The sequence below is a fragment of the Geosmithia morbida genome (assembly GCF_012550715.1).
Source record: "Geosmithia morbida isolate 1262 chromosome Unknown scaffold_0, whole genome shotgun sequence".
NCBI classification, from domain to species: domain Eukaryota; kingdom Fungi; phylum Ascomycota; class Sordariomycetes; order Hypocreales; family Bionectriaceae; genus Geosmithia; species Geosmithia morbida.
The window spans coordinates 2145972-2169632 of NW_023336187.1; the positions used below are offsets into that span (position 1 = coordinate 2145972).

Consider the following 23661-nt stretch of genomic DNA (forward strand, 5'->3'; position numbering starts at 1 on the left):
GGGGGGGGGGAGGGTGAAGAGGGCTGTGTATCTACTTACTACGTATACTCTCTCTCTCTCTCTCTCGTACAAAGTACCGCAACTCCACTCCACCCTCAAACCCGACGGCGCGTCTGTATCTTTCACGATGGAGGGCGGGAGAGGGAGAAGAGGCGTGTCAATCCCGTCCCGTCGTCTGTTCAGAGTAACCTGGCAGACCAGTTCACGCCCACGGGGAGGATGGCGCGAAAGTCAAGTTGGCCGACTTTTCAACTCGAAGACATGGGAACATGGACGAAGGCCGTCCTTTGCCGCCCTGGCCGCCAGGTCCAATTAACCTCGACCTCCTTCCCCCTTCGCCCGTCCTCCACCGGCCTTGAAGCGGGACGCCCCCCCTTCGACTCAACCTGCTTTCTCGTGTACGTCTTCCATCTGAGGGAAAAGCCCCCCTGTGGACGAATGAAGAGTACAGGAGGCCGTCCTGTATGCAATGCGGTACTGCGGGACAAAGATGCTGAGGAAAATCAATACACTTTCTGAATACGCTCTCATCCTGTTGGTCAAACTGCCCGGCCGGGAGGACTTGTCTGAGAAGAACACCAATACCAACGCTCAAAACACCATGCTCGTGCTCCACAGAGTAGAACGTATGTGACGTAGCCCGGAGGAAGTCACTTGGGCTTGCCTTCCGAGCAGGAGAGCTGCTCTGAGAGTAGGAAGCTTCCCGAGTAGTAGGAAACGAAGATAAATAGCCCTCCTTGTCGTCAGTTTCTTTGTTGGATTTCTTCCATCCCCCCTACGCTTCTCTCAATCCAGCTTGTATACACATACTATAAACCCCCTCTTCTTTCCTTTTTTTTTCCTAAACTCTTTTCAAAAGATACTCTCTCTCTCTCGGCACCTTCCACAATGTCTCGACTCGCCAAGGCCTACAGCCTGACCAGTACCAATGACACAAAGGACCTCTACGACAAGTGGGCGTCCACCTACGACAGCGAGATGAGCAGAGAAGAAGAGGACTACGTCGGTCCTGCCCTGGCAGCCGCCCACATCCTCCAGCACCTGGGGGCCGAGGAGATCGGACCCGATGTCGAGATCCTAGACGCCGGCTGCGGCACCGGCCTGGCCGGCATTGCCCTGTCCCGGCTGGGCGCCCGCAAGGTCGACGGCGTCGATCTCAGCCCCGGCATGCTGGACGTTGCCCGCAAGGCCGGCGTGTACCGCCACCTGGACACGGCCGACCTGTCGACGCGCCTCGTCCACGACGACGACCGCTACGACGTGGTCTGCTGCGTCGGCACCCTCACCCAGGCCCACGTCGGCCCCGTCGTGCTTGACGAGTTCGTCCGCATCGTCAAGCCGGGCGGTTACATCGTCGCCACGATCCTGGGTAGCATCTATGTGTCAGGTGGCTACGAGGCCAAGATCGAGAGCCTCGTCAACAGAGGCAAGGCTAAGCTCATCAGTGCCGAGATGGAGGATTACCGCCGCAAGGCCAACATTCGCGCTCGCATGGTTGTCATCCAGGTCGTGTGATATGCCTTACCGATCTTGTGTTTTTTTTTTTTTTTTGGTGATGAATCGTCTTTTCTTCTTCTTTTTTTTTTTTTTCCGTTTTCATTCATCGTTATTGTGTGATGGACTTATATATGCCCCTTTTGAAATGAAAGGAAGTGAAGAGTCGTCTGTGACGATAAGTGAGCGCATGGCAAAGCCCTCCCCCCTCCCCCTTTGTTTTCATCAACAACCGACCACCGGTTCCCCAGGAAAGCCTCGAGGAGTTAGCGCAGTGACAGTGACATGATTGAAAACAAAACAAACAGGGGAGGTTTCCCTTTTCTTTCTCAATCCTGAAATATCCTCAAGAATCTTTGCGCTTCAAATTAGACAGTAGCACTCTCTGTGCGGCGATGACATTGCTCAGTTGGGATGTGATGCCGTATCCTTAAAAATGCTGGAAGACCGATTGTCTATTATTACTTCGTCTACACAGGAAGATAGGCAACAGATAGCTCGGCCTTGTCGATACTCGACGATGAACTCGTGGGGGTCATCATCCCAAGTGCGGGGAAATCGTAAACAGAACCGCTTGCAAGGGGGGACACCCTTGATCGGTCGCGGGTGATCGCGTAATGACAGGTCCTCGAGATGGGTCTGCCCAGGTGTCGCGGCTAGCGTTACTTGCTGTGCTCAGTATCAGTATTCGATGTACATCAGGGTTAAGACGACAATGCGTCTATATGCAGGCTTTGGTTACTCTGTTCCCTCTTTTCCTTTACCTTGTTGTGCTGCTGAAGCTCCTCTGCACCCTCGAGTACCGGCCCGTCACATTGCCGCTCGGCTTTCGCAGCTGACAGCTTCGAGCAAAGCTTCCACACTTCCAGTTCTCGACGACATCTGTACACTATCTTCTCTCTCTCCAATCTCTTACATTGTTTTCCTCTTCCGTTTTCCTCTTCTCATTCATAAAGTGCCTTGCTGCGGGTTCTTTGATACAAGTACATCCACCTTGCCGCCTCCTACAAGTTTGAATGACCAACTGCAACTTCCCTCAGACCTGTCGTCGGAAGCTCGTTATCCCCACGAGAACTCTTAAGAGGAGCAGGGCCCATCTGCCGACATCTCTTTCATACAACTGCCTCGATCATCGTGAAGATCATGAATGAGCGGTCCTGAAAATTGGCCCGGTGGGGTTTCAGGGGAAACCTTGCCTTGTTCGATGCCCGCCACGACTTGCTCGACGCTCATCGATCGAAACGCGTCGAGGGCAAGGCACTTTCTTCCATCATCACAGGAAACGCTACGGTGAAGCAGATCGTTGCGTGACCCTGTAATCTCGGGCATAGCTATGCCGCGAAGAGCCCGTGAGGGAGAATGCGCCCAAGTCCATGCCAGCTATGTACTCGCACTCGGTCCTTGACGACTCTGATGCTCCCGGTCTTGCCGAGTAAGAGCAGGACGAGAGCGATACCGGGCTCTCGCTCCGAAGCCACGCTGGGATCCAGAGTCGCTGGATCCTTGCGATCGTCGGAAAGGGAAAGCAGCTGGTGGCCGAGACCAGACTCCCTGCCCGAGGAAGACGCAGCATCCGGTGGGCGCAAACTCCAAAATCCCGAGTCCCGAATCTGCATCCTCGGAGTCATCAGACCATACCGACAGTTTGGGTGAAGTTGTGAGAAATGATGAGTAGCATCAGTATTCCGCTAATTTTCGATGTCTGCATGCAAGGACCAAGGTTGACATGTAGTCCTTCTAGAGCCACCGCCATGTGAGACGCACGCAGGAACCTCGCATATATTGCCAGCCATGTGACGTCTGACGGTACCCGTCTACCCATCTCACATAGCTCTTCTGGGCAATCCTTTTCTGTCACGGATAACCCCACATGCTCTCGGCCGTCAGGTGTTGAGGGGGTTGGCAGTTTGGCCACTCATAGCAGCAGTCGCCATCATATGTATCCCCCTGCGTCATGGGTCGCCCCTCTCTAGGGGGGGCGTTTCGAACCAAGGGGAGACCAAGTGATAGCTCACAAAAAAAAACAACACGATGAAACTTCAAGAAGCATAGTCCAAGGCCAGGGGGGACCGCCTAGGTAACGTAGAGGGCTTACAGAGGTGGACCGAGGGACAAGGCGGGCAATACATACATGCTATGCTGAGATGGGGTTAGCGAAAGAAGTTGCAGTTGCGTAGAGGGACAAGGTAGCACATCGCTCATATTATATGCAGGCTGTTATTAGAGAGCCGAGTGATGATTCAACTTGTGTGCAATAAGCAGAATTCGTAACATCGTCGTATGCATGTAGTACATGCAGTGGTATCAGAGGAGAAGGAGAATGATGGTATCATCGAGTCCAATTAATGTCAAGCATTCAATCGTGCGCGGGTGAGTCACGTGACGTACCTCGAGGCCCTGGCTGGCCAATAGGAGCGATGAAGTCAAAGGCGGGCACTCGCGCACCACCCAGCTCTCCCGCATCCGAGCATTTTCCTCACCACCGTCACCACACCACGCATCGCCACCAGACAGCCCAGCAGAAGACGCTCTTTGGGTCCTGTGGCCGACCTCTGTGGTGTCGCCTCTTCTTACTCTTTTCCCTTCTTTCTCTTCTCCTTCGCCTTCTTTTTCTTCTGCACCTCTTTCATACCTCTTTCGCTTCTCTTTCTTCTCCACGGACAAGCCTCATACCCTTGTTCCCCTACATTCTGTTTCCAGTTTTAGGTTGACTTCCAACATTCGCTTCGCTCTCCCACCCGCTGGAGCCTTGCGCATGCTGTCGTCGTCACCACTAGCCCCGTTCATCTCTTTCTGTCCCGAGGCATGATGATAGTTTCGAGTGTTTTGTGCTCATATAGATATCTCTCCTCTACCTAGTGGTCAGTGCTCTCCCCATGTCCAGCTCAACAAACGTGGCGTCTTTCCTCCATTGGCGCGCCAACGTTTCACAAACGTCCATCTCTCGAAATATAGCTTAAACCCTTTTCTGACTCATCTTCTTGTCACAGTATCAGCGAATAAGAACAAAAAAAATATAGCCAATCTTCAAAGGAGAACAAAACCGACAAGCATCGTTACTCACAACACACACCTACCATTACCATGTCATTCTTCGGCTTCGACACAACGAGCCACGACAAGGCAAAGCCCGGCTTCTCCCAGGCCCATGACCCCTTTGCCGGTCTCTCCGGGCGGGATGCCGATGTCGATGATGCCCTCGAGTTCGAGGACACTTACGACGGCCTAGGCGACCAGCTCGATGACGCCGACGACGCCTTCAACGATGACACCTTTGGAGGGGGAGATGTAGGTGGTGCGGCTGCCGCCAGCAGCCACCAGCTCCCGTCGTCCGGCAAGGTTGGCAAGGACTTTGACTTCTTTGGCCAGACAGCTAAGGTGTCCGGTGCCATCGAGGAGGAACAGCTTCGCTTCGAACGCCAGCAGCCCACGTCGAGGGTGACTTCCTACCCGGTCCAGCCTCAGGTCCAGCCTCAGCCCCAAGGCAGCTACTACAGCGCCCAGCCTACGCAGCCGAGCTACCGCCCCGCACGTACGGGCTACGAGAAGTACAAGGAGGCAGAGCCGATGCCTGACCTCAACGTCGACCGCAGCATCTGGGGGATCGGACCCGCCAAGACGGCCCCCCAGGCTGAACCTGCCCCGGCCCACCCGAGCCAGCCCTCCGGGTCGAGGAAGGTCTTGAGCCTGGAAGAGGTCGAGGCTGCCATGCGCCAAAAGTCCGCGACCCCTGCCCAGGCTCCTCAGCCGTTCCCACCTCAGATGCCTGCTGAGGTGCCTTACGGCCAGGTTCACCCCGCCTACCAGTTCCAGCAACTCCAGCAGATTCAAGAACAGCAGCAGCACTTCCAGCAGCAGCAGGCTCAGCAGCAGCAGCAGCAGCAGGCTCAGCAACAACAGGCTCAAAAGCAGAAGACTCAGCAGCAGCACGGGCAACCGGTCACTATCCTGCAGAGACCCCAGAGTATCCAGCAGCCCAAGGCGACGCCCGCTGCTCAGGCCATCCCGCCTCCTCAACCCCGCCATGATCAGCCCCTCGCTCCTGCCGTCCACCCGACACAGATACTCCAGAATCCCAACCGCATGTCCGGCGATGCGACGCGAGCTGGCCACCAGGCGAACCTGTCTCAAGGTGTCTTGTCCGGGATCGCGCAGCTCCAGGCTCACCCTCACCTCAGCCAGATGTCTGACGAGGAGAAGCTGGCCCTTATGGACCAAGAGACCAAGAGGGCTAAGCGCAACCACAAGATCTGGCTTCTCTCCAAGGACAACGGCCTCATGACGCCCCAGGACAAGAACTTCATCACCCGCATCCAGCTCCAGCAGCTGGTGTCGGCCACTGGAAACCCCACGGAGCAGAACACGGATGCCGCGCTGGCCGAGGACTTCTATTACCAGGTTTACAGCCACATCCGCGCCGGCCACCGCCAGAACCCTAGCCAGCCTCTGAGCAACTTTGCTCAGACGTACCTCTTCCAGACGGGAAGTCGTCATGGTGGCATGCGTCGTCAGGGACGACCAGCCGAGAACCACTTCCAGCGCATGGAGCAGCAGGTACAGCGAGCCGTCGAGGCGGCCAAGAACAAGCCCAAGAACCCGCAGCTCGTCATCGAGGGTAGCCTGGGCAAGATCTCGTTCAGCAACGCCAAGACGCCCAAGCCCCTCCTCAACATCAAGCGTACCGAGAACGAGTCGCCCCGTCCGCACGGCGCCAAGAAGGCGACGACTGCCGGCCTGGACCGTCGATCCGTCCTCCGCAACGTCGAAAAGGTCTACACCACGCTCATGAAGATCGAGGACCACGTTCGCCTCATACCCCCGCCCCCGACTGAGGTCATGGATGAGGAGCTTCAGAGGAGCCACGTGGAGTGGAAGGCTACCCTGGATGGCTACCTCGCTCAGCTCTGGGACCAGCTGCAGGTCCACCACCCCGTCGACGTCGTCGTCCCCCACCCCTTCATCGCCTTCCTCTCGTGCGCCAAGGGCAAGAAGGCGATCCCTCGCATCTTTCCCCACCTCGACTTCGAGAAGCGCACCACTATCCTGACCCTGATCATCTACCACCTCGACCAGCTCGACGTGGTCCAGGGCGCCGTCACGGGCTCAGACACGACGCTCAACTCGAGGATGCGCGAGAACATCGAGCTCTTCGTCTCAGCCGTCATGCCTTCTCTCATGCAGTACTTTGGCGACACTGGTCTAGACATCGTCGACGGTCTTCTGAACCTCTTTGCCATGAAGCTCAACGTCGACATGATTGCCAAGACGAGGATCGGCGTTTCCATGCTCACACTGATTCTCAGCCGCGCCGTCCTCCTGAAGCAGAACGGTGCCGGCGGCCCCGAGCAGTGGGAGAAGTGGTGAGTAGCACGCACCCGTCTCGCCATGTACACTCCCCATCAAGTAAACAGCATGCTGACACTCTACCCTCCAGGGACCACACCTTTGAGACCTTGTTCAACAAGCTCGAGCCGTCCCTGCCCAACATCTTTCCCGGCAGCGTCAACACGGGCGAAGACGTCTACGTCTGGCAGCTCCTCGCTGCCATGGGTGTCAGCGCCAACCACGACCAGCAGACGAGGCTCGTGCTGGCCGTCAAGGACCGCGTCCTCGACACAGTCCAGCTCTCCAAGACTCTCCCTGCCGCCATGGCTAGCGAACGTCTCGGAAGCGTCAATCTGTTTATGCGTGCCATCGGACTCGATGTCGAGCTACTTCAGTAAGAAAGAAGCAACGCTCTACCTACACAACTCCTCCCCATGATTCCTCCGAGCAAAGGCGGCACATTTCTCCCGATTTCTGTCTTACTGTTTCTCTTCCCTCCTCTTTTGGCTTGTCCTCTTTTTATCTTTTACCATATCCTTTGAACAATAAAAAAAAGACTCCATGGGGACAAGGCTCTTCGAGTTGGTGTGTTGTATACGCTTGAGGCTTGCGGGTAGTCTCTAGTGGCTATGAACAGACACACGCACACAACGATGGAAAGGATCCTTCTTATCATGATCATCTCTTTTCTTGCCTTCTCTGCTTGGCCTGGGAATATTAAGGGGTGCTGTGCTGTACAATATGCTCGGGCCGGGGAGTTTCTCACGGCTGCTGAACATTCTGACCATGTACCTGGTACCATACTATATCATTACGACCCATTCACTTAACGCAAATTTCCGGTAACGCAAGGAAAAGCAAGGAAACGAGGGTCCCGAAGGGTATTATTTTTATTCCCGCCGCGGGACCATGTGCTGGATTGACGATGATGGCTGAGGTCTTAGTTGCCTTACGAAAAAATGAAGTAGAAAAAGTATCGGGAGTCATCTTTCCACGCGTGCACGGCATCATTTTTTTTTAATCGAGGTGGCATTAAAAATAAAGTAATACTCGATCCACCATGGGCAGCAGTGACGTGGGAGTCAAAAGAGATGGAAAACGAATATCGAAGAAAGATGCACCAGATTTGCGCCGCTGTGATGAATGATGCTGTGAAGGGAGGGGGGGGGGGGATATAATAAAGCCAGGTACATCTACCATTCCATGCGTATGGATTTAACCCCAACCCCAACCCCAACCCCAACCCCCCTTTGGATAAATCAAATACATAAAACTATACCCCCTCCTTCTTCTATGCTCTTCTTCTTCTTCTTCTTTTAATTTGATTGAATTCATTTATGGGTTTAATTTAATTCTTCTTTCCACGTTGGTATATATCATGTTGAGCCTCAAGCCTTACGCGCCCCTCTCCTTGCGCCGGCGGCAGCACCCCCTCTGGGTCTGGTAGGTCTGGAGGCCGACCTGGCAGCCTGTTCGGCAGCGAGCTGCTGGGCCCTCGCGGCGGCGGCGGCGGCAGAGGCAGCCTGACGCCTGGCCTCGGGGTCGGTCTTCACTTCTGCGGCCACGTCGGCCTCGTCGTCGTCCTTCCTCTTGCGTATCCCGCTCACGGCCTCGAGGAGCTGTTCGTCTTCCCACCTGGAGACGAGGTTGGGGACGTGACCTTCCAGGATGGGCACCTCATCATTGACCACCTCATCTTCTTCTTCTTCTTCTCCTCCTCCTCCCTTGCCTTCACCATTTTCTTTTTCCTTACCCTTGCCCTTCTCTGTACTGCTGACGGTGGCGGCTGGGATGATGGGTTCCTTGGGTTGGAGGAAGAGGGACTCGTTGTAGACTTCCCACGCTGCCTCGTCATTCTCGTCGGTGTAGCGGAGCTTGCGCCAGTGCTCAGACTGGGCGGCGCGGAGGCGGTCGGCCATGGTCTCTGTGCTGACACCGTCGGTGTCTGACGTCGTCTTGACGGTCATGTGGATCGCCTTGGCGCTGGCGCCGGCAGCGCCGGAGGCGCCCGAAACGCCGCCTGCGCCCGCACCGGCTCCGCCCGAGTCGCCCCCCGCTGTGCGGCGCTCGAGTTGCGTAGAGGCGTCTATGTGGTGTAGCTGCGGGCGGAGGTGGACGAGGGACGAGGCGGGTGTGAGGTGTAGGTTTTCTGTTTGTCATCCAAGTCAGTTTTTTTCTCTCTTTCTCTTCTTTTTTTTTTTTAAAAAAAAAAAAAACTCTTTGTAGGATGGGCTATTGTTGATCTATAGGAGGGGATTGGAAAACGCACTTCCTTGAAACACGCCAACCATGTACTGCACGTCATTGACCTCTGGGTACTGCCCTCCCAAGGTCTGCGTGGTGAGCGCTTTGCCCTGGCGCACCGCCTCATTCCAGTCGATGGTGACATCGTCGTCGTCATCGTCCAGGGCGTCCGACTTCCTCCTGCCGGCGCCCCCCCGCTGCTGCACAGCGCCGAAGCCGAAGCCGCCCGCCAGTCCGTGGCTGCCGCCGTTCTTGGCCGTCATGGACGCGTTGAGCGACCGGCCCCACCGCACGCCCTTCTCACGATCATACACGCCCGGCGAGCTGTCCAGCGGCATGTCCACCTCTACCATGCCCGTGCGGGCCTTGAGGCGGAGCTCCGTCGGCGGCGGCCGCGGCTGCTCATCTGTGCGGTTCGGGTGCTGAAGGACCAGAAGGCGTCGGCCGAACGGGAGTGAAGGGTTCAGGAAGACGGGGTATGTGGCTGTGATGGGGTCGTCGTCGTCGTCGTCGTCGTCGCCGACGTCGTCGTGGGGGACACTGCCCTTGGCGGGGTTGGCTGGCGCTACCGGTGGGCGCTGCTCGTCTGGTGCCGCCTGGTCGAGGTCCATCCCTTCCGATCTTGAAGAGTTAGACATTCTGTGCCCGCATTCTTTGGGCGATTAAGGAAAAACAGAGAAGGAACGGCTGAGTGCGACTGTTTGAAACTTGGGCAGACAAAGAGTCTCGAAAGCTTGGTTATCATGAAAGTTTCGGTTCAAGGTCAATTGAGGTGGTGGGGCACGACCTCCCAAAAAAAAAAAATCTTATCTTATCTCTTATCATGAATCTTTCTTATCGGGACTGACATAACAGTGATAACACACATCGGACCCACAGGGCTGAAAACAGGTGCCAGGGCGTGTAAGTGGGGGGAGACAGGGGTGCTGGATCTTGGGTGTCTTGGTATATAGAATTCGATATTGTTCTGATCGAATATGGGTTCTGGAGAGGGACTTGGGGGTTGTTGACAGACAAGTTGTGTTATAGGTCGGGATTCCTGCCACATTTGGATGCGGGTACTATACTACGATATGTGACCTTCCGGCCGCGGCGGCATATGCATATACGCATTGTTTCACCCGAGATGCCTTGCACGTCGTGAGCAGACGACCTTTACCCAGGCTGCAAACTTGGAGTGACGTGAATCCAAGAGATATTCCAGTAGAGGCATTAAAAGCCTTGGGATACCTTGAATCTATCCATTCATCTACTTACATATCGGAGAATCTCTCTCCCATTGTGACGGATGCTTACTATCCACCAAACACACACAACCATAGCTACCGACGCGAGTACTTTTTCAAATAAGTCACCGGTCATCGGATACCTACCGGAGATTCCCCAAGGCAAAAAGTTCAGGATGCATATTCCAAGAGAGATGCAGCACGACGGTAACTGCCACTGTGCTGACGGCGTGCCCATCAACTGTCCGCCCCAAGGTCCGGTCACTGTCTCGGAGTGTACCATGGTAGCTCTGCTCACGATGGTCCTGTCAGGTGGTTCTTTGGGCGTGTGCATCTACCTTCTCACGCTATACAGTGAAAAAAAAAGGGAACGTGAAACTGTGTATGGATACGGTGAATACGTATTCTTTGGAAAGGATGGGAATCATCTATGGTGGTGGTGCAGCTAGTGTTGTCTAAGACGACAAATGGTTTCTGGGAGTTTACGGTTACGATGAGATAGGCAGAACGGTCAATTGTTGGGACCTGTACGTTTGTTGATCACAGTCTCCTCTCGGCAGATAGAAGGCATTCTGTCCTGGACTCTCTTTTTTTCATGGATAATAAATAATACATGCTTATGTGTCCCTGTTCCTGTTCCTGTCGTCGTATCAAGCCATCATTTCTGGTCCGACTAATTAAGCCTAAACCCTACGACGCGAAACCCTAACCCATCCATCCGGATAACCCAGATGATCTCCTTCGACGTTTCTGGATTCACTGCCTCGGACATGGGCTTGTTGGCATGTTGGATAAGAAAATCCCTAGATTTTCATCTGACAGCTTCTTGAAAGGCCGCTCGCGCCGCTGCATGAAAGGATCGCAATCCTGGTCGACACGCTCACACTGGGCTGGTCTAGATCCGAGAGCCATACCGACTTTTCCGTACGACGTGATGTTACCTGTAGAGAACGGCCCCCGTTGGAGTGTGAGAGAGGGTCTGAACTGCATACCGGTCTATGTAACGGAACGAAACTCGACACTGTACACCCCAGTCCTTTCAGATCCCCCCATAAAGCACCAGTTGTTATAGCCCCGTCCCCAAAATTCACCAGCGACCCCTTCCCGAACACCACTGTTCGATATTTCTTCCTTGTGCCTAACCCATCAGTCCAGGTGTGGTACGTGGCCTCGACGCAGTTCTCTGCATTGAGATAGTACTCTAGTTCGGTGTTGACAGTCAGCACATTGTGACGGCTCCCGTACCTCCCCACCTGGACGTAGCCGGTAATCCTGCGGACCCATTGGCCTCGCTCGATGGTGTCCCCCGATTCTAGGACGGAGGCGGGTATGTCGCGAGCTGGCTCGGTACCCTTCTCCTGGTCGTGTAGGCTGTTGTCGTTCCCGTCCGACTGGTGGGATATGCGGGGGACTGTGCCCGAGATGGATTTCGCTCGTTCGGATCGGAAGAGGAAGTGGGGCAACGACGGCCAAGAGGGCGACCAGGACAGCAGTCAGCTGGAGATAGATTTCGGGACCCATTCTCGCCGGTTTGGTGGACCGGTCATCCGTGGCTACATGTACGGAATGAGTATGTGTGTAGGGAAGGATATCTCGTCTTCCTTTTTCAGAATGCGTATCCATGGACCTGGACTGAACCAGATCATCGGGAGGGGAGAGGATATACGAAGAAGAGAAGATGGGCTTGCATGTTTATACGTGTGCGAGACACGCCCCTCATGGATGAGGCTATAAGGGTTGATCACGAATACCGTAGCTCAATCCTGTTCCGAACCAATCATCGTGACGCGACTGTCACTTGTACAGCTTACATGCAGATGGAGGGTAGCGGGACGTATCTGAGACGTAATTATGTGATTCCATGTATCGTATGGAAGTGTTGTCCCGATCATGGTCCGCGAACCGTGAAACCCTATCTTCCCACGCAACGAGAGTGACAGAACGATGTGTGCTGCGCCGTTCAGCCATGTAGCCAGCCTTGCATTCTGCTGATGTGTCATGTTCATATTATGATGGCAGTCACACGCATGTACTCGTACCAGCTCAATGTACACTTTTGAAGATAGGTATATAGATAGAGAGAGAGAGAGAGAGAGAGAGAGAATGGAGGCTAAGCTGGAAGGCGGGAAGGGACCTAGAACCGAGGTTGGTATGCCGACGGCATGATGTACAGAGCAATACATCAATCCGGAGCTGGATGCTTTGTGCTGTCAGCCCTGTCGGCCACATGTGCATGTTCCGTGGCTGCCAAGGGCGATGGGAATAAACAGGAACTAAAATGATGCGGAATACATATTCTTATTATGTGGACGCTCACAATCCAGCCCAACCTTTCTGCAAGTCAGTGCGTGACTTGGACTTGCTCGAAGAGACAGAGAACACCCTCGACATCAGATCAGGAATACCCAGACCAAGAGAGGAAGGGAAAGGGAGGAACTCTCCCGACCCAGACGAGGCCAAACTAGCGGGATGGAGATCCTGGGGGCCGTCTCAAGCGCCATCGCCATCGCTAGACTGGCTGTCAGGTCTACCAAACCTATCCGAGAAATCGGCCACAGCTTCAGAAAGGCACCGCGGGAATACGAGCGACTACGCAAGGCTACCGTCCGGCTCCAGAATATCATCGAAACCATCGCCAGTCTGAGCCCGGACCAGGAGTACGACGTGAGCCATGAAATCAGAAAGATTTGGTGCTCCCAGATCGAAGACGTCGGCCGCGACATCGATATTTTCAACGACAAGCTGGACAGGCTGCAGTCGTCTCTCGCCCAAGATGCTTCGAGAATGAAACAGATGGCGGGGAGGCTTCGCATGTACCTTTCCGAAGACGAGATGGGAGACTACGAGGTTCAGTTCTCGCACCATCGGGAGGCATTGAGTCTCATATACTGGCTGACATCACTCGGTACTCGGTCCAAGCTTTCCCTTCCACTGTCTTCCCTTTTCGGTATCCGAAGGTAGAACAGCTGACCAACCTGTGCTCACAGGCAAGGTGTTGGGATGCTACTGCAGAAGACAAGGATGCAGGTGCTCACCGCCGTGTACATAGAGTCACCATCACCACACACACAACTACGCCTTCGGACTCGTCAACGACCGCGCGGCAGAGGAGGCCATCACCACTGAGTCGGTGTACGGGAAATTTTCCAAGTTGTCGGGTGAGCTCTCCTCTGATGAGAAGAGTGCACAGATGCTTATCCGAGGTGCTCTGCAGCAGCCATCGGCCGTGCTGAGAGTGACACCTGCTGCCGCCGGTGACAGCATGGCTGGACAGGAAACATCCATGTCATCGTCCCTGACCTAGCACATCTCCCGTCGATACAAGATTCGAGATACGGCCCCAAGGTCAGGTATACTCTCAGCTGCTCAGTCTCTAGCTACCAACTTCCACTTGGAACGATTCACATCGCCAAGAAGACGAGACAGACGACTACCGAGCGCTACCACAAGACCGAGAGGAAGCCGGACTGGGACTACGACTTCATCATGTTCCCTCTTCCGCAGTTGACCGATCGCGTGTTCCACCTCATGCTGAAATGGTCTTCCGCTTACCTCCTCACCAATACCCGAAAGGTGCACCTCTGGAACTCGGATCCCGAGGTGACGCGCTGCATGGCCAACGGAGATGCTGAAGGACTGCGAAGTCTCATGACAGCTGGCCGTGCACGTCCAGATGACCTGATCGCGCCACACGGGCACACATTGTTGCATGTGAGAGGCCGCTACCCTGAATCGTCCCCGAGCCGGAAGTCTTTCTCGAAACCGGACCCGGATACTGATGAGACATCGATACGTTGAAGGAAGCAGTGATACAGCACTCATCTGGAGTGCCGAATCCGATAGAAATATGTGAGATGCTCATGGTGCAAGCCAGCGTCACCGACGTCTTCAGCCAGAACACTAGACGGTAATATCACATACGACTTTTACAAGTTCCAGTGATGATTACATGCCATCTCTGATCATGCCGGCTAACATCCAATGTCTAACCTCTCCAAGAACCACCTTGTTACACTGTGCCAAGAGTATGTCTCGGAGTCGCACGATGTGCGAACGCATGGTCCCCATGGCCGCCTTTCTCATAAAGAACGGCGCCGATATCAGTTCTCGAGACAAGGAAGGGCAGACACCCTGCTCCCTCATTTTCAAATCAGAGCACGGGTCAGGCTTTCTCGAAGACATGCTCTACAGCCGCATAAACATCGTTGTCTTCCAAAACTTTGTCGACATCGACAGGTTGCTCGTGTCCTCCATAGCCAGGTCCAGGCGGGAGGTCTGTAGCCGTCTGGATGCTGAGACGAGAGATATGCGCACGCCGAGATCCATATCATCAGATATGCGCCCCCACTTTGACCGGATGATCGAGTTGACCCCGGAAGAGCAGACGAGATGGATCATGGACGCGACACCGCAGGACCGAGTCACCTTTATGCATACCATCTGCTCCTACGGCACGCTGGATATGGCCAGGCCGTTCATCGAATCGGGCATCGATCTGGATGAGACATACGGAAACAACGACGAAGACATGGCTTACATACGACAGCGTGCCGCTCGCTCGGGAAATATCGACATCGTCATGGCTCTCATGAAACGGGGGGCCAAGCTGGATCAGACGGAGCACTACTTGACGGGCAATCAGATCTGCACCTCCGTCCTGGACGAGCTCATCCAACGGTGGGGCTTCATTCGTGACGGCCAGGGCGTCGATGGCAAGATGGCACCTTCCGCCAACAAGTCCGAAGAGGACATGGACGCCCTCATGGTTGCCACGTACTGGGACGTGGCTCACCACCCCATCCACCAGATCCTGCTGGACCACGGCCAAGGCCGCCGAGACGGCCAGAGGCCACGTACCTGGAGCGAGAAGCTGCTGGGCTCCCCCTTCATCGAGGCCGTCAAGAATGAGCGCCGGTGTCTGGAGCGGTATCTGGAGCACAGGCTGGGTGTCGAGGTCGAGGATGGGCTAGGCTGCACAGCTGCCCTCTACGCCGTCGACATGGCCGACGTCGAAGCGCTCCGACTCCTCACGAAGCACGGAGCGAACCTGGTGAGGCGCACAGGGTGCGGCCTGGCGCCGTTCGAGCTTGCTGCAAGCAACCTGGATGCAAGCACCCACGATTCCTCTCCCGTAGCTGGAGATCTCTTATCTAACCCAAGAGTGATAACGCAAGCGCAGGACCAGTGCGTGCACGACCTGGTCATGAGGGCTACGCGTGGCATGCGCCCCATCGACGTCGAGGAGAGACGCAGCACATATCTTGCCACCCTGATCCTGATCGGGAGCCTCATGCTGTTTCTCTGGACGCACTACGCATACACGCACCAGCCTGTGTCCGCCTCACCACTGTCGTTGTAACAGGCAGGACTCATCTACAATTCCGACTAGGAGTTTTCTTTCTTTCTTTCTTTTTTTTCTTCTCTTCAGCAGCAATACTGCCCCGGACCCTCCTAGATGATGGGGAAAACATGTGCTAGATGTGCCGGCCCTGTCCCAGATGGGGTGGATCGGAGAGCGTTCTTCGTACACAGCGTCTCGTTCGGACAGAGAGACGAGGAGGAGATGGAGGGCGAGATATGTACAACAAGGTGAACTAGATAGTGTATCCATCTATCGGTGACTTTTTACCATGATCTTTTCAAGATAGAATGCCGCTGAGGCTTGGGATATTGGTTTATAAACTCAGCTACAACCACAACTACGCGAACGCCCCGATCAAGAGTCCAACCGGAGCAGGCGTGGCCTTGTTCCGATGTTTCTGGTATAGGGGGTATAATCCAGAACGGAGGAAGACCCGACCAGGAAGATGGCACGACAAGGAATAGAAACCAGCCGGACTTTTGAGAGAGCAGCGGGTAGGACTGGGGTTTCCTTCACGCGAGATCATGTAGAAGAGGAGACGGGCGACGAAGAGCAGTATGACGATTGGACATTCCCTGCCGTATTCTTCTTTTGTCAAGTTGCCTATGTATATTCGTCGCCAATTGCTGCTCGTGTCATGTCAAGAGGCAGGACTGATTCTAGCTCGAGGCAGCTTCATTTGTGGTAGTGTGTGTGCGCGCGTGTGTGTACATTTGATATTCAACCGTCCGTATGATACCTTACATATAATGTTTAAGGGAGAGGAAAGAAGTATAAAATCCCTGCATCATCCAAACTTTTCATTTCTTTTTGTTTCTTTTTCCGACGCCCCTCTACACGACGTTCCGAGGACTGCTAAAAAGCAGAGTCCTCCGTACGATGTGCTTCCCAGTTTACCTCTTCTTGCCCCTGTCGCGCCTGCCAGCCTCCTCGAGCCTGACCCTCTTCTGGAACCGTTCTCCGCCCATGACGTCCCCGGAGCCCCTGGGGCCGTCTGGGGCGTCGGCAGCGCCCCTCTTGCGGCTCTTGTCGAGCATGGAGCGGACGTTGGAGGCGCGGCCGCCGCCGTCCTTGCGCCTGGTGAGGCGGTCGATGCGACTGACGCCCTCGCCGAGGTCGTGCCACTCCTCGCCGCCAAAGGACATGGAGCTGCGGGCGGCGGCCTCGCGGTTCTTGCGGGCGCGGTCCTTCTTGTTCTCCTTGGGCAGGCGGACAAAGTTGGACTCTTCGTACGACTGGCGCTCGGCCTCCTTCTCGCGGTCGAAGGACGTCTTGACCTTGCGGCCACCCTGGACGATGGTGGTGCCGATGCTGGGCTCGGCCTGCGGGGCGGCCGACAGCTCGGAGGCGACGAACTCGTCCATTGTGCGGGAGTGGGCGGCGCGGCCCTCGTTGCGCTTCTCGCGCTGCGACGCGGGCTTGTCCATGACATGGCGCTCGCGCTTGGGGGGGCGGTACACGCCGTCGGGGGCGTCACTGACGCCGCGCGTGGGGCGTACCGACTTGTCCTCGGCCAAGCCGGCCAGGGCGGGCGCGCCGGTGGAGCGCTTGCCGCCCGAGGGTATCTTCTTGGGCTTGGGGGGCCCGTCCACCACGGAGCCCTCGATGTCGCTGTTGTCTGCGTCGTCGTCTTCCTCCTCCGACTCGTCCTCCGACTCGGAGTCTGACTCGGATTCGTCCGACTCGGAGCCCGTGCGGCTGCTCTTAGTCTTCTTGCCCTTCTTGCCGACCTCATCCTTGCTCTGCGACTCGCGCGCCCGTGTGAGGAAGCTCTCGATCGAATACCGTAGCTTCTCCTCGAGGGGACGTGCGCCCTTCTCCAGATACAGGCGGAGTTCGACTAGTTTCGTGCGGACGGCCTCGTCGATCCGATCTCCGTCGTCGGTCTTGCCATTGTCGTCGCCCTTGGAGTTGCGCAGCTTGAGAAGGATTAGGAAGACGAGGTTCTGGAGGTATGATAGGAGAAGCTCGTTCTTGACGTCGAGGAGCGAGATGCCTTGCTTCTGGTGGCCGATGGATGCAATCTGGGGGGTGATGTCCTGAGCTGATGCTAGGGATTGGGTGAGGGAGTCGAGCAGTGCCGACAATGAGGCCGGTGCTGCCATTGTTTGTCTGTCTGATCCTTCTCTTATCACCCTCGTGTTTGTTACGAGATAGAAAGAGAGGCAAGAGAGAGAGGTTAGCAGCAGAGAGAAAAAGAAGAAGAAGAAAATAAACGGCTTTTTTTTATTTCTTCTGGCGATGCTGAGGATAAAACTCACCATCGAGTGTTGGAAACTTTTTAGCGGGGCCATATCTGGACCCTCATCGATAGATGACTCAGCTGGATGACGCTGAATACACTAAACCCTTTTTGGATAGCTGCTGTCGTGGCACTTGTCTGGCGTCGTCGTCGCTTCAGGAGGGCGCCAACCATTTTTGTCACCTTGTCTGTATCATGAATTCTCTACGTGTAACTGGATTCCCATCTTCCCATCTTCCCCTCCCTCCTCTCTTCCTCAAACCAACAAAGACAATCGACTAGGCAATCTTCCTTTCTGTCTCTTGGATTATCACTCTTTCCTTTTCAGATACGAGTATACGGCCTTACGAGTACGAGTAAACCCATCGTCACCCCGAACCCACGACCCACGCTACCCTTGTTCATGTGATTTCCTGGGCTGTGCAGCGGCTCAGTGCTTACCACCATAACTGTCTCTGTACGGTCTGTTTGGCTCCTTGGCTGCCTCCGCTATCTTTCCTCCATAGTGCCAAGCTATTGATCCTAGCTTCGAACTATCTTCCAACGTCCACCTCCTTTCGATCGCGACATGATATGCTGGCATTGAGAACGACGAACCGCCAACGAGATATAGAGATTCGAGAAAGATAATCATGTTCTTCAACGACAAGGCGCCGTCGGCGCTGCTGGTCTCGCTCCTCGCGGCGGCCGGCCCCCAACTCGCTTCGGCATTCTACCTCCCTGGCGTGGCCCCGACCTCGTACAGGCCCGGCGATCAGGTGCCCCTCTACGTCAACAGCATCAGGCCCGTGGCGTCGCCGCAGGACTCGCGTCTGCACTCGGTCGTGTCGTACGACTACTACCACCCGGCCTTCAAGTTCTGCCAGCCCGAGAATGGCCCCGAATACGTGTCCGAGAGCCTGGGCAGCATCCTGTTTGGCGACCGCATCATGACGTCGCCCTTTGACCTCAAGATGGCCCAGAACGAGACGTGCAAGCCCCTGTGCTCCGTCAGCTACGACGCCGAGGAGACCAACTTCGTCAAGCAGATGGTCGAGCAGGGCTACAGCCTCAACTGGCTCGTCGACGGCCTCCCCGCCGGCCAGCAGATAGAGGACCAGCTGACGGGCGCCACCTTCTACAGCCCCGGCTTCCTCATGGGTCAGGACGACGATGCCGACAATGTCGTCTTCAACAACCACTACGAGATCTGGGTCGAGTACCACCTCGTCAACCGCGACGCTGACCAGCTGCGCGTCGTCGGCGTCATCGTCCAGCCCGCCTCCAAGGCTTACCCCGGCGATGCCGACTGCTCCGACAACGTGGCCAGCGTCGTCCTCGCCGACGACGGCAAGTCCACCGAGGTCAAGTTCAGCTACAGCGTCTACTGGCACCGCTCCGAGACGGCCTGGGCCACGCGCTGGGACAAGTACCTGCACGTCTTCGACCCCAAGATCCACTGGTTCTGGCTCATCGACACGGCCATCATTGTCGTCATCCTCGTCATGACCGTCATGTCCATCCTCGTCCGCACCCTCAAGAGGGATATCGCGCGCTACAACCGTCTCGACCAGATCAACCTCGACGACCTCAACGGCACCTCTGCCCTCGAGGAGGAGGGCGTGCAGGAGGACTCGGGCTGGAAGCTGGTGCACGGCGACGTCTTCCGCACCCCGTCGCGACCCCTGCTTCTGTCGGTCCTGCTCGGGAACGGATCGCAGCTCCTGGTCATGACGGGCTCCACCATCATCTTTGCGCTCCTGGGCTTCCTGTCGCCCTCGAACCGCGGCTCGCTCGGCACCATCATGGTGCTGCTGTACACGGTGCTCAGCTTCGTCGGAGGCTACGTCTCGGCCCGCGTCTACAAGTCCTTCCAGGGCGACCAGTGGAAGCTCAACATTGCCATGACGCCCCTGCTCATCCCGGGCATCGTCTTCTCGGCCTTCTTCTTCCTCAACCTGTTCCTGTGGGCCAAGCAGTCGTCCGGCGCCGTGCCCTTCACCACCATGCTCGTCATCATCGGCATCTGGTTCATCATCTCCATCCCGCTGTCCTTTGCCGGATCGTGGCTGGGCTTCCGCGCCGTCCCCATCGAGCCCCCCGTTCGCACCAACCAGATCCCCCGCCAGATCCCCCCCGTCACCACCTACCTCAAGCCCGTCCCCAGCGTACTCATCGTCGGCCTGCTGCCCTTTGGCGCCATCTTTGTCGAGCTCTACTTCATCATGAGCTCCATCTGGTTCAGCCGCATCTACTACATGTTCGGATTCCTCTTCCTCTGCTACGTCCTCATGATCATGGTGTGTGCCAGCGTCACCATCCTCATGACCTACTTTCTCCTGTGCGCCGAGAACTACAACTGGCAGTGGAGGTCGTTCATCGCCGCCGGGATGAGCGGAGGCTACATCTTCCTCAACTGTCTGCTCTACCTCATCACCAAGGTCAAGCTCGGCGGTCTGGCCGGCACGGTTCTGTACGTCGGATACAGCGCCCTTATTTCGCTGCTCTTCTTCGTCCTTGCTGGTGAGCTCTCCTACCTTGCCTATACCGTGCCATGACCTCCTTCCCTTTCCTCCCTACGTTACTGACAAGATATGTATAGGTACTATTGGATACCTTGCTAGCTGGTGGTTCGTCCAGAGGATCTACAAGTCTATCAAGATTGACTAAAGTATCCTTGTCAGGAGGCGAGAAGCGTTTTGACAACTGAACCCTCCCCCACGGAAATACTGCCTACCACTGGGGAGAAACGGCCAGCACTCTCCCCTCTCCGGGGGTAAGGCTGGTGTGTAAGAATATCATGTACCGATGGCGTTGGCTTATATGAAATCCCAAAAAGCATTCTTTTTTTTTTCCACACCTTTCTCGTTTTGATTTCTTATGATTGGACCGGCCGGCAACACGGGAGTGAAAGGGGAGGAAAGGGGGGAGATGCCGAGGACCTTTGACAGAGAATGGACAGTGTAGCGACCGAACTAAATAGATGGGGGTTTACGGCAATGAGCAGATTTCTCTATAGCTCAACACAATCGTTCACCAAGAGGAGTGGGCGCGAATTGAGGATGGGTATCTGTTATGCCACGTGAAGTTACAGCTGCGTAGGGAGAGAAGTCCTGCGGTCATGATTCCGGGACTAGTCGTCGTCATCGTCATCGAGGTCATCCAGACTGGTGAACTGGAACTGCTTCTTCTCGGCGGGAGCAGCCGGGGCAGGCGCGGCGGCGGCGGCGTCGGCCGGTGCAGCACCGGCACCGGCGGTACCAGGCGAGGCGTCCGAGATGCTCGCCTTGCGCCACTCCTCCTGCTGGCGCTCCCTCTCCTGGCGCATGCGCTCGCGCTCCTCGCGGGCTCTGCGCTCCCTCTCCTCGACCTCGAGACGGTCCCTCTCCTCCTTTTCCTTGCGGGCCTCGTCCTCCCTGCGGAGACGCTCCTCCTCCTCGGCGGGGTCGTACCCGCGGGGGTCTATCCCCTTGTCCTCGAGGATCTGGTTGGACGCCAGGGCGCCGCCGCGGATCTTCTCCTCCGGGGGCCAGGGAAAGAAGAGCTGGCCGGACAGAGGGTTGAGGTACTGGCTCACCACGTCGGGGAGGGTGATGTTGGCGTTCTGCGGCTGAGCGGTAGCCGGTGCTGGGGTTGACGAGGGCCACGAACCAGCACCGGCAGTAGCGGTAGCGGTAGCGGTAGCACCGGCAGCGGGACCGTTCGTCACGGACGGACTCTGCGGCTGGGAAGGTGTCGGGGCCGCGGAGGCGGTGGTCATGGGGGTCTGGATGTCCGGGGAGGCCATGCCAGCGGGGGCCGTCGACGGCGGCGGCTTCACGGCACCGGCGGGCGCCATGGTCGTCTTGCTGATCCGCCGCGCATAGCTCAGGAGTTCCTCGTACGTGACGGGGTAGTTGGGCCCGTCGGGGAAGGTGGTCGTGTGGGTCGTCGAGATGTCGCGGCGCGTAGAGGCTAGGCTAGACAGCGTGTCCTTGATCTGGTCGTCTAGGGCGGTGGAGGATTTGCGGAGCTGCTGGATGCGGAGGTGGTTGATCTGATGGGTCTGGACTTTTTTTGGGGGGTTTTTTGGTTTTTGTTTTGTTTCGCGTAACTGTCAGCAACTGTGTTGTTCCTCTCGACCCTTCAAGTATCAGTAGTATGTTATCGTTGTTGTTTACCTTGTTCAAGCCCCCTGCAGAGATCCTCGTCGGCAGCTTGGAGTTCACCAGCCTGGATGGTCGACGGGTGGTACTTGTTCACCGAGTCGATCAGGCTGGCTAGGGCTCGTTGGAGCCGTTCGAAGCGGCCGTCGATGAATGTGTCCATGATGTCGGCGATGCAGTGAGGCTGAATGAAGATAATGCGGCGTTGAAGCATCTGAAAGCATGTACCTACTATCATTACTTACTGTTCACCTCATTCGCCTGCAACGAAAGAGATCTGAAAGCAGCTCAAGTGGGGCCATAGTTCGATAACCTCCCATCCAATGTCATTGGCCGCCTTCTGGCTGACCCTCTGGGAAAACTCCGGCTTTTGCCGAATTGGCCTTTGTCTCTTCTTTCCCTCTCCCCCCCCCCCCCCCCCCCCCCCCCAAACTCGCGCAGAATAATTCTTGATCTTCACTCCCATCCCAACTTGTCAATTGATCGAACGCCGACCGGCTTCTTCAACTACCGCTCCATCCCCAAACCGTCAAGATGGTCTCCCCTGTACGTGCAAGACAACCTACCGACTGACAGTCTACCCTCTCTCCCTCGATGATCGTTGTGCGACTTTTTACACGACCCAACCTTCCCGTGCTTGGCTAACGTCTTCGGCTACCTCGTCTAGACCCCCTTCCGCGCCGCCGAGTTCCGCAGCGCCTACGGCCCCAAGTACGTCTCCCCCCCGCATACCCCATTCGTCTACCGTCTATTCTATCGATGCGAAAGCAAGGCTTGCCGGGGAAAGGAAAGGGAGGGAAGGAGGAACGCATGGCTCCTTGCAGCGGCTTGAATTGATGCAGGATAGGGAGAGCAGGAAGAGATGAACATGACAAGGCCATGGATGCTGACCCCTCTTTGCCTAGGTACCAGTTCCAACCTCACCTGGGCGGTATCACCCTGAAGACTTTCACGCGGTAGTAAGTCTCGACAGGATTCCGAGCCCCCTTCTCCGTGGCTTTCACCGTCAGAGTACCGGGACAGGAGGAGCTGCAGCCGAGAATAGGATCGACAGCTGACATTGTGTGTTTGTGCGTTTCAACAGCTCGGCCAAGTCGGCTGCCTTCGGTGGCTTCCTCGGCGTTGCCGCCCTCTTCTACACCTCTGGCATCCCCCGTATCCAGACCGACATCCTCCAGGTACGTGACGAGACTGCAGGGCATGGTGTGGACCTGTCATATGTACTGATTCCTGCTACAGAAGGTTCCCTTCATCGGCTCCTACTTTGTCAAGGAGATCCACCCTGCCGACAACGTAAGTTTTTTTTTTTTGGTTTTTTTTTTTTTTTTTTTGGGGGGGGGGGGGGGTGCTTTTCTTTTCCTCTGCAGCAGCCCCCTTTCCACCTTTGCCATGATTCTGTCTGGGATTCAGTCGGACTAACCACGCACTCTCTCTTTCAGCCCTTCTAAACTCATCGTTTCCAACGGATGTTTCGTCCATGGACTAGAGCGTGTAACCGCGGGCCTTTCCGCAACACTTGTATAAGATAATACTCACAATAGACTTCCCTTCTGTCTAAACTCACTGTGAATGGCATTTGTGTGTGCGTGTGTCTCGCTGTGACTTCTCTTCATCAAGCGTTGCCGGTAATACTAGACATGGCCC

The 23661-nt window shown here is 56.0% G+C and overlaps 10 protein-coding genes across 10 annotated transcripts; 6 read left to right on the plus strand and 4 right to left on the minus strand.

Annotated features, from left to right (window-relative positions):
* Window positions 1-888: 888 nt before the first annotated feature.
* GMORB2_0643 (Ribosomal protein L11 methyltransferase (PrmA)) lies at window positions 889-1515 on the plus strand (the record flags this gene model as incomplete). The annotated part of the gene is made up of 1 exon (XM_035462628.1): window positions 889-1515. One exon carries the CDS (start codon window positions 889-891, stop codon window positions 1513-1515), a length of 627 nt encoding a protein of 208 aa, XP_035325558.1.
* Window positions 1516-4578: 3063 nt separating this feature from the next.
* On the plus strand, window positions 4579-7217 carry GMORB2_0644 (DNA topoisomerase 2-associated protein PAT1; the record flags this gene model as incomplete). Its single annotated transcript, XM_035462629.1, has 2 exons — window positions 4579-6854; window positions 6929-7217. The coding sequence occupies 2 exons, from the start codon at window positions 4579-4581 to the stop codon at window positions 7215-7217; spliced, it is 2565 nt and encodes an 854-aa protein (XP_035325559.1).
* A 990-nt stretch (window positions 7218-8207) lies between these two features.
* On the minus strand, window positions 8208-9674 carry GMORB2_0645 (Sin-like protein conserved region; the record flags this gene model as incomplete). The annotated part of the gene is made up of 2 exons (XM_035462630.1): window positions 8208-8968; window positions 9089-9674. 2 exons carry the CDS (start codon window positions 9672-9674, stop codon window positions 8208-8210), a joined length of 1347 nt encoding a protein of 448 aa, XP_035325560.1.
* Window positions 9675-11045: 1371 nt separating this feature from the next.
* Window positions 11046-11810, minus strand: GMORB2_0646 (uncharacterized protein; the record flags this gene model as incomplete). The annotated part of the gene is made up of 3 exons (XM_035462631.1): window positions 11046-11230; window positions 11350-11680; window positions 11754-11810. The coding sequence occupies 3 exons, from the start codon at window positions 11808-11810 to the stop codon at window positions 11046-11048; spliced, it is 573 nt and encodes a 190-aa protein (XP_035325561.1).
* A 948-nt stretch (window positions 11811-12758) lies between these two features.
* On the plus strand, window positions 12759-14087 carry GMORB2_0647 (uncharacterized protein; the record flags this gene model as incomplete). The annotated part of the gene is made up of 2 exons (XM_035462632.1): window positions 12759-13194; window positions 13615-14087. The coding sequence occupies 2 exons, from the start codon at window positions 12759-12761 to the stop codon at window positions 14085-14087; spliced, it is 909 nt and encodes a 302-aa protein (XP_035325562.1).
* A 247-nt stretch (window positions 14088-14334) lies between these two features.
* On the plus strand, window positions 14335-15648 carry GMORB2_0648 (ankyrin; the record flags this gene model as incomplete). Its single annotated transcript, XM_035462633.1, has 1 exon — window positions 14335-15648. One exon carries the CDS (start codon window positions 14335-14337, stop codon window positions 15646-15648), a length of 1314 nt encoding a protein of 437 aa, XP_035325563.1.
* Window positions 15649-16544: 896 nt separating this feature from the next.
* Window positions 16545-17756, minus strand: GMORB2_0649 (U3 small nucleolar ribonucleoprotein LCP5; the record flags this gene model as incomplete). The annotated part of the gene is made up of 1 exon (XM_035462634.1): window positions 16545-17756. The coding sequence occupies one exon, from the start codon at window positions 17754-17756 to the stop codon at window positions 16545-16547; it is 1212 nt and encodes a 403-aa protein (XP_035325564.1).
* A 769-nt stretch (window positions 17757-18525) lies between these two features.
* On the plus strand, window positions 18526-20542 carry GMORB2_0650 (transmembrane 9 superfamily member 2/4; the record flags this gene model as incomplete). Its single annotated transcript, XM_035462635.1, has 2 exons — window positions 18526-20395; window positions 20475-20542. 2 exons carry the CDS (start codon window positions 18526-18528, stop codon window positions 20540-20542), a joined length of 1938 nt encoding a protein of 645 aa, XP_035325565.1.
* Window positions 20543-21005: 463 nt separating this feature from the next.
* On the minus strand, window positions 21006-22180 carry GMORB2_0651 (Vitamin-D-receptor interacting Mediator subunit 4; the record flags this gene model as incomplete). Its single annotated transcript, XM_035462636.1, has 2 exons — window positions 21006-21922; window positions 22033-22180. The coding sequence occupies 2 exons, from the start codon at window positions 22178-22180 to the stop codon at window positions 21006-21008; spliced, it is 1065 nt and encodes a 354-aa protein (XP_035325566.1).
* Window positions 22181-22551: 371 nt separating this feature from the next.
* Window positions 22552-23465, plus strand: GMORB2_0652 (ubiquinol-cytochrome c reductase subunit 10; the record flags this gene model as incomplete). The annotated part of the gene is made up of 6 exons (XM_035462637.1): window positions 22552-22563; window positions 22685-22728; window positions 22923-22976; window positions 23102-23195; window positions 23257-23310; window positions 23457-23465. The coding sequence occupies 6 exons, from the start codon at window positions 22552-22554 to the stop codon at window positions 23463-23465; spliced, it is 267 nt and encodes an 88-aa protein (XP_035325567.1).
* Between the last annotated feature and the right edge of the window lie 196 nt (window positions 23466-23661).